Raw genomic sequence first — 9,083 nt, 5'->3', positions numbered from 1 at the left:
CTACTACGCGAGTCCAGACGAAGAAGTGGATTCAGACGGGCTCAAGATCGGCAGATACTATTTACTCTGCCCATGTGCTATATTGCCTCGATTCTCTTCTGGTTACGAATACGTTAAAATGGTGTGCGTACCTTCGCAAAGAAGACTCTCTTTTTCTCTTTCTGTTCACGAGCTCTGGAGGGATGGAATGACGGCAGTCTGAAACAGCATAAGGGGCAACCTAGAGTCCCTCCTTTCCACAAGGCGATGATTCAGACAAAGGAAAAGGATTGCAGTTGACGTCTGCATGTCTATCGGATGTCAGTGGCATATGTTACCTCATCAATGTCAAGCCACGCAGGGCCTAGAATGGGGGGAAGGCGAGGGTTGGACTCAAGAAATCAGGACCATGAAGAGTGAGCATACATTGTGCAGTGCATACATACCCTCGGGGAACCCAACATCTAGCCACGCAGCTCCGACAGTTTCGCGACACCAACTAGGATCATCCTGTCAAACGCCACATCTTATAGACTGCAAGGTCGGTGAAGGGGTCTTTGGTGGTCGACGAAGCATCCCTCCCACGTTCGTCCCATCTGCCTATCTGACAATGAAAAAGAGAAATGGATCGCTTGGGTGCCCCTACTGTTACTTCTCACGGTCACTATTTTCTCGTCAGCTACCGACTTTCTAGCGCCCTAGCCGCCTGCAGGGCGCACTTTACACAAAAGCCCGAGGCCCATATGTGTGAATACGGCAACCGAGGGACAAACACGAGCAATAGACCCAACACCCTACGAGCGAAAGGTCAGGACTGACTTAGGGGGGGGGAAAGGGGGGATTTTAAAGAAGAACACAGTCCTGGGCGTTGTTCCGCATCTTTTCTTCTCACACAACCGTAACCGGGTCTGTCTCAGCAGGGACGACGGATTTCATGCGTCTCTCAAGCTCGTCACGGTATATGCCAGAGGTTGGTCGTGCAGTCTTTCTCAGCCATACAATTGATGTCCAGTATGATGAACGGGTCGTAATGCATACCTGTCTTGTAAGGGTCTGTCCTGCGATCTCTCAACGATCACGAGGGACCCTTCCAGTCAAAATCAAAGGAAAGTTTCGGTCTCTTAGCCCACACAGTCAAGGTTCGGTATCACTGCAGTGCTTGGGGCCGGATTCAGGGCCCGCGTAGGGTGGCATTCGGCAGTTCTAGGCCTGGGCCATTTCGGACCTTTTTTGTTGTTTGGTACGGGGCGGGGGGACCACGCAGGCATCATCTCTTCGGCACAGTAGTGACTGTGTGGTGATTGGGGTCCTTTTTTAATTATTAATTTTTCTTTCTTTCTTCCAATACTTCCTGCCCCCAAAACAAAAGTCCCACTCCGTTTACCATTGTCAGCCTTTTTTCTTTTTTAAAAAAAAAATAACTGACATGATTATAACTCTTCCCTTATAAAATAGGATCAACCGCGAGGCCAACGTTGCACCACCAAACGTTGCTATAACAAATAACCTCGCCACGATTGCAAGCCACGCGCGTAAGAAATACAACGCCGTGAGACGGGAGGCGGTCGGCGGGGGCGGGAGGGCCAAGCCAGTCAAGTCATAAGTCAGCTCGACCAGCTGCGCTCAAAAGTAAAAAGACTTGTAAACGACTCCCTTCTCAGGGCTCTGTCGCCCTGGCTGGAGTCAGCCCTGCCCGATCCGCGAAGCTGAGATGAGAGGAAAGTGGAACATGCTTTTCTCTTCTTCCCTCTTATTTCCCTGCCCCCTTCCTCACCGCATTCTCTTTCAGTAAGATGGCATGCAGGCTCCCGACAGTCCCGACAGCTCTGGCATGGTCTGTCATGGGGTGACAGCAGCTCACTCATTCTCGGAACAGCTTGGTCAATAACCCCCAATAGCAGACCGGTCTAACCTTCCAGTCCAGCCTCTGCACTCCCCCCCCCCCCCTTCTCCTGAGGTCCTTTCCCGTCCTGCGATGCAGGTAGCCTTGCCATGCATTTTGCCATCTTTTCACTGCATGGTATGCGTGCGTTTTGGGGGCTGAATAAGGTGGGGTCATCATGTCATGGAAGAAGAGAGCGAGGGCAGAAGGAGGGGAGGGGGGGGAGGCGTGCACAGTCCAGCCATGGACAAGGCATAGTCTTCCCAGGCGATCGACACAGACGGGCCGAGTACACATGGCAGCAGGACGGGAGACGAAAGCCGTCCTTCTTGTGCTGCGTACGACCTCCAGGAGCAGGTGTAGTGGTGGTGGTCCGCACGCGGGTCCATGAGGCGCCATGTCGTCTCTTTCAAAGCTCTCCCCGTCTGACATGCATCCCTTGTACACGCTGACCAATATAAAAAAGGGGGCTGAAATAGTCCAGGCCTACGCTGCGCCCGACTAACAACTCCGTGCTGGCTTTGGGTGTGCGTGTTTTGTAGCAGCTGAGAGAGACAGACAGAGGGGGGAGAGAGGCGCGGAACAGCGTCATCGGAAACCCTTTGGCCCCTGCATGTGGCTTTCCTGCCACTCTCGAGAGCTACTGGACGTAGTAATAGCAGTAGTACTGCATACTTCTCAAACCCAGCAGTCAAACAAACCCGATGAATTTGTCATCTGACCAGCCCCCTTGGCAGGTAAGAACTGTAAGAATGCAGCTCCCAATGGACGGGATGGGATCAACCCGACCGGTGCAGCAAGCTGTCATCATCCCATCCACATCTCATACCCAAGCACAGAAGTGACAGACAGACAAACGTCCCCTTTGCTGGAGAACACCGACAACCAGGAAGGGAAATGGTGAGGTACAACAGAAGAAGAAGAAAAAAAGAGAAGAAGAGAAAAGGAGTGGCTGAGACATAAGCCAAGTACCCTAGAGACATCTCTCTTCCTTTCCTTATGATTGATCACTCAGCTGAGACTGAGGGCGGTCTGCGGCGCTTCGTAAGGCGCTCGAGGCTTGCAGCGAGAGGGCCGAATCAAATTTAGAGCTGGAGATGGTCAATAAGACAGCTATTGGAGGTCAATGTACGATGTGTCAATCTACCATCGTGCTCTCTTCATATTCCAACGGTGCTGTGAATTGAAGGTTTGAGTACTGTCTTTCAGGTATCTGCTATTCAAGAGGTTGTTTTGACTTCTTGGTATTGAAGATACCAAGACTCCCGACGTCTGTCTTTCTGTTTTCGCCCGCCCTTCACTCCTTCTATCAATATACTCATAAGAATGAATGGTGCTGCTGCCGCCCCTGTTGTTCCAGACCACCTGATAACGAAGACAACATGACAGCCTATTGAAGCAGGAGCAGTCTCATTAAATAACCGGCCCGCTTTGCTGAGTCTCGAACCTACTCATCCTCCTCACCTTTGATCGCCCCGATGATCTGATCCAGAACTCCAAGTACGAGATCGTCCGCAGCATCCGCCCCAAGATCAATCAAGCCCACCACCGCCTTCTCCATTTGGGCAGCAGGTGCTGAATCATTGCCAATCGCATCCGCCGTGCCGTTCTCAATCAGAGAAGTTGCCTGTGATGCAACGCCATGGATGAGAGCGTCCGCCAGCAGTCCGAGGAGGCCCAGTCCGTCTGTGATGGTCATGTCTGCAAGCAAAGACTCTTCTGGCTCTTCACCTGCTTCTTTTTGAGATCCTGTTACAGCAGATGTTCGGATCGGCGCGGCTTCCTCGATGTGCTCAGCCGTCATGCGCGTCACCGCTGAAATCATCTTTGTGTCCTGGGAGGTCTTGCCATCATGTGGCGTATCGGACACGAGGTTTAGCAGGGTAGACGCTGTGAGTACAGAGATAGGAGAGCTCTCCTGCGGATTTGCAGAAGCGGTTTCGACAATAGCGGTAATTGTCGTTGTGGTCGTCACTGTCACTGGCGGTGGAAAGTCAGGCTCCCTAGCCACGTTTCGTCGCTTAGCACAAGGCTTGTGCATAGGAGGTAGGTGAGAGCGTGTGTGCTCGTGTCCACGACGCCAGTGAGACTTCCTGGCATCTCTGGATTCCGGTGATGTTTCAGCCGGCAGGGCGAGAGCCAGGCTGAGCGTTCCCAGGAGAAGTGAGGTGATCTGGGAGAAGCGCATTTTGTTTGTATTCAGAGGTTCACAGCAGGGGACTCGAGCTGGATGGACGAAAGAAAATAAAAGAATGAAATAGAGCCTGATATGATTTTCGGATGATCAAGGAAATCTCAATAATTGAATGCAGATATGTTTGTTGTAAAGGCCCTGGCTCGGTCGAAGCATGTCATGAAGAGAGATGAAATGCGACCACGACCAGGCCAGACTCTCAGACCGTAAACAAAGACGAGCCCAGAACACCATTCTCGAAGGAACGAGTTAAGGATGTAGATAAGCGCCGAACTGGCAGGCACGACGCACCTTCACAGGTTACTAAAGGTGTCTATGAGGTACGTGCCCGCCATATCGAGTACGTTAGTCATAGTCAAGGCGGTTTTTGAAGGCCCATCGTGCACGAGGAAACGATTCATTTGCTGTTGGTTGCGTAAGTAAGTCTATCATGTCTAATCATTGCCGCAGACCACTCCCATACAGGCGAAATAGCCACACAAGCGCCAGTCTCACTGCCTCGACTCGCCAATGCCAGTTGTGCTCCAAAGGGGCAAGGGACGTAGGTCCTGTTCCCAAGACTTTCGAAGACCAAGGAAGCTCATATCCTCAGAATTCCTGTTTCATCAGACAGCAAGGCCATTGCTGCCACCTCAGCGACACCCGCCGCGGCGAAACTTGCCCAGCAAATTCTCAAAACCAGGGATGTGATCCAGCCCCTCGAAACCCTTTCCGCCACACTCCCTTTCCCCGACCTCGATCACGGCGCCGACAAGATCCTTGTTGATCTCTTCCGGCACGACACTGTCGAACTTGTAGCTGGGGTGGCCAGCCACATACTCACGGATCCACTTGGACGCGGTCCAGAGTTCACCGCTCGCACGCTTCCGGATGAGGTCGAGGTACGTTGCCAGCTCGCATCGGGTCACAACATCCATGTTGACGCTGTCGATGTAGCTCTCGACGAGCGGTATGAGACCCGGGAAGCCCTCGTCGTCAACATCGTCGGCGCCATTGGTTGCGGCTGTCCCGTTGATAATCTCGTTTACGGTCATCAGTCGATACTCGTCCTCGACGGGTCCCAGCGGCGTCGGCGGTCTGCTGAACCCACCAGCAGCATGTAAGTGGTTCGGCGTTGATGTCCCACTGGCGCGTGGTGTCCGAGCTGTGAAGGGCGTCTTTCGGAAGTAGAACTTCTCGTTCAGAACAGCGTCTTTGCGGTGTGCCGTCTCCATGTTCTCATCCACCTTGGCGATAGGAATGTAAAAGTTTAGATCGAACGACAGAATGGCTCGCGTGATTAGAACAATAAAGACCGCGAACGCAGCATTCTCAAAGTCTGTGACCTGGATCTCCATAGGCCGGAACTCAACGCGCCACCCAATGTCGCTGCCGGCAGGTGGTGGCTTGAAGCGCATGTGTTGCCAGTTGGTCGACTGGATGTTCTCAAAATGGTCCGTCTTGGTCATGTCCAGGTGCTCGAGGTCCTCCTTGAAGATAACGATGGGGTCACGGATAAACAGGTGAGCAAAATGCGTGGCGAGCCGGTCATCCATCCCTCCCTCCATAAGCTTGGCCTTGATCGATTCATCAATCACCAGATCGGGATCCAGATATTCAGGCCGGAGACGATGGTCGGTGGAGATGTACGTCGAGTTCGAGGCATAGCGGGACTTGGGGATGCGCCAGCGATCATTTTTAAGTGGCTTTTTGGGGGGTCAGCTCATCACTGAGGAAGATGGCGAGGGGAAGCAAGATGCAGAGGAGGACATGTCTTCTTACCTTTTCTCCCATTTCCTCCAGGGTTCGGTCATCTACAGCGCGGCTGATCTGGTTCCACCGCACATCTGTGTCGGCCAGAAAGCCCTTGTAGATGGGTGTCGCCGCCGTCAATGCCAAGAGGATCGGCCCGAGAGGACTCAACTGATCGTACATCTTCCTGCCCTCTGTGATGTTCTTGGCCTGGAATGTGATCTGCAGACAGCAGCTTCCCATGCCGAAGGCCATAGCGTCCATGTGGATGAAGTTGTCCGGCGCAGCACCGTTCCTCACGTCGTCGTCCTCGGGCCATGTGTGCAGATCATAGTTGACCGTCGGATCCTTCCACGGCCAGGGCGTATTCTTGTCCTTGAATACGGGCACGTTCACCTGCACCTTCCTGCCCCTCCGCCACCGAATGTTCGCAGCCAGGGTGGGAAACCGAATGTGAGGATTCGCGATCTCATCAGGCACAAATTGCGAGCGCAGCTTAGAGCCCGACACTGGGTAGTGCGGGTCGGTGAAGACCCCAGGGCGGCCGATCATCGGGAATGTCGTCAGGGTGATAGGGTACTCATCTGAGCGCATGTGATCTTTCGCGATGACTCGCCTCAAGATCATGTTTGGCTCGACGTTGAGAAGTTCCCTAAACTCGATGCCCCAAGGCTTGCCTGGTGTCGCCTCCAGCATGAATCTGCCGAACTCGGGATGGAACACTGGTAGAGGCTCATTTGAACTGGACGCAGTGTCAGTTTTATCCAGTAGCGAATGGTGTTTTGTTCGAGGTCTCCTGCTTCTTACCTCATCCCAGGGACATCTTGGAGAGCCGGAACACACCCGCCCTGAGCGGTCAGATTTTTGTCGGTAGCCAGGGCTTCGAGAATATCTGCCTGTCTCAGGGACAATAGCACTTCATCCTTGTCCTTTGCGTATACCACTACAAGATACTCGACCTGATCACCACCGCGATCAGCAACGGCGGAACCTTTTAGGAAATGGGAACGGTGGAGGGATTCAAACCTCATCACCCCATAGCATGGCATCTGCCTCTTTGCCCTTGGCCTTGTTCCATATCTCCAGTAGTTGCTAATGATCCTGTCAGTAAAACTGCCGTCCCACGACATGCTCATTGTGTGTAACCCTGCTTACCTTGATGCCCCACTCGCGGACCTGGTCGGCGTGTTTCTTGGCGTCTGGCCAATCCAGTGCCGTTCCAAGAGCTCTTCAATACACGATCGTGATTAGTTGAGCTTCTACAAACAAGATAAAGCCCGGAACAGAGAGAACATACAAGAGACCCATCGTGAAAAGCGAATGAAGTGAGGAAAAAAGCCAGTCGAGTATCGTTGACGATGCTTCCTTTTCTCAGCGTGTTTGGACCGAAGTCCTGAATACCGATGATATCCGAGGTTGGGCCGAGCCTCCAGATATGAAAAAAAGAGAGAAGAAAAGAACGGGTGACTTCACAGCATCATTGCTGAACCTGGGCTGCCGACAGCGGAGATGGGTAGTATCTGATGTTACAAAATCAGAACAAGCTCGTATTATCGACGTAGGCTCTTATCAGGACATAGAGGAGGGATGCAGACCTAGTAAGTATATATATATATCTAATTTATATATACGAGAGCACCAAGGATGTGTATGTCTCGAGATCAGTGTCGGCGCTTTTGGGAACGTCAGATGCCGGCTAGGCACGCTCCCCCACGGTTGGTATCAGGCTCGTCGAATCAAGAAGGATGCTCTAGCCAGGCTTGCCAGGGTCAGAAGGATGACAAGTGATCGCGCGATATCTCTCGACGGCGACTGGACAGATCTGGCACAGGCGAGGTGGAGGTTCAGAGTGGACAGGTGTGACGTCCCCAAGGTTTCTTTCTTTCTTTTTCTTGATAATGAGAAAAATGTTTTGACCTCTGTCTGGCCGGGAGCTAAAAAGGTACTAATCATGTACTATGAAAAAGGCTTTCGCAGGCCGGCCACGACAAGGACTTTAAAAAGTAAGAGAGAAAAAAGGCGCTGAATTAGTGGGACCCTTGAGAATGCGACGACGAACCACCCCTGGTCGGCAAAAGACTGTTCTCATGGCTTCTGCTTAGAAATCGATGTCCTGTTACCGGACTCCTCGGCTGCACGACGGCTCCTCCCCTGGGTTTTCGACGTTGATATGGCCTCGTGGGTGTTTATTTTCCCCTTCTCTTCTATTGGCATCTTGTCTGCTCCTTACAATCTTCTCTATGGTAGAATTAGCCGCAGTATGCGCTTGCAGGGGAGGGCGGGGTAGAGAAACCAAAAACCCTAAATAACCCCAACCCTCGACTGTTTTTGGTTATTTTTTGTGTCCCTCACTGGCTCACTACCAACTTGTCTCGTTCAGTCATCACTTTTTCAGCAAGTCTAGCCATCTCATACCAGTGTGTGCACCTGTGCTACTGGGGTGAGATCTTCATCCATTCCTAATAAGCGTCCATTTGTTCAGAAAACAACTTGCCAAGAGCCATTTCCGTTGCCCCAGCACATTACTAAGGCTCGAAAACCTTCGAGTAGCATGTCGTCAAAGGGCGTGAGCGCCTCCATCCACCCTCCATGAACAACGATGCACCCGCTGCAAGTCGTATTCTTAAAAGGCCGCAAAAGCTATACATATCTGCTCATCGCCCGATGTCAGAAACCCCCCCCCCCCCAAAAAAAAAAAAAGTTACATGCCATTGTCGGACCGTCGTCCTCAGATGAATCATCCCAATTTGAAGTAACCTCGAGAGTCCCGAGACTCCGTCTGGACGTGAACTCATTTTCCCGATCTCATCTCATTGCTTCAACCCAAATGTTTTCACGGTGGTCTACGTATACAGCACAAGTGATTGCGCCACGACTCCGTAGAGAGCCTTATGGTTGTGGAACTCGCTGGGGTATTCTTAGGAGAGTATCTGCACATGTGGTAGTTATTGAAGCTGGGCTGGGCAAACACCTTGAGGACTCGGACTGCTTCTATAATAGGATGTGTTGAGAAGGGGGTAAAGGTGGCACAGGATGGGGCATGTTGCTAACCAGATCACTCATATAGTCTGTCCTGACTGTGTGAATGAGGCCGAGGAAAGCTACATATCTCTGCCGAGTAACGGGCGAAATGAAGGCAAAATAAGGCAAGCCAAACACTGTCCATCTAATCCTACTACTACTATTCATCTTATCTGCCCCCCAATGCAGTCAATATATCATTGCCGACTGCCTTTTCTGCTTCCAGTCTCTGGGAACCTCCATCATGTCTCCCAAAACCTCTTGCAGCGTATCAAT

At 52.0% G+C, this 9,083-nt stretch overlaps 2 protein-coding genes across 2 annotated transcripts; both read right to left on the bottom strand.

The window, feature by feature from the left end:
- Positions 1–3,308: 3,308 nt before the first annotated feature.
- On the bottom strand, positions 3,309–4,049 carry M406DRAFT_73251 (uncharacterized protein; the record flags this gene model as incomplete). The annotated part of the gene is made up of 1 exon (XM_040925612.1): positions 3,309–4,049. The coding sequence occupies one exon, from the start codon at positions 4,047–4,049 to the stop codon at positions 3,309–3,311; it is 741 nt and encodes a 246-aa protein (XP_040771770.1).
- Positions 4,050–4,437: 388 nt separating this feature from the next.
- Positions 4,438–7,333, bottom strand: M406DRAFT_108248 (uncharacterized protein). The gene is made up of 6 exons (XM_040915292.1): positions 7,084–7,333; positions 6,942–7,014; positions 6,821–6,878; positions 6,594–6,753; positions 5,817–6,528; positions 4,438–5,740 (listed from the first exon to the last, which is right to left on the bottom strand). Exons 1-6 carry the CDS (start codon positions 7,092–7,094, stop codon positions 4,688–4,690), a joined length of 2,067 nt encoding a protein of 688 aa, XP_040771769.1. The 5' UTR covers positions 7,095–7,333; the 3' UTR covers positions 4,438–4,687.
- Positions 7,334–9,083: the final 1,750 nt, after the last annotated feature.

Source organism: Cryphonectria parasitica (assembly GCF_011745365.1).
Source record: "Cryphonectria parasitica EP155 unplaced genomic scaffold M406scaffold_9, whole genome shotgun sequence".
In the NCBI taxonomy this organism is placed as follows: domain Eukaryota; kingdom Fungi; phylum Ascomycota; class Sordariomycetes; order Diaporthales; family Cryphonectriaceae; genus Cryphonectria; species Cryphonectria parasitica.
The sequence above is the reverse complement of the archived record's forward strand: the minus strand, read 5'-3'. Positions and strand labels throughout refer to the sequence as shown.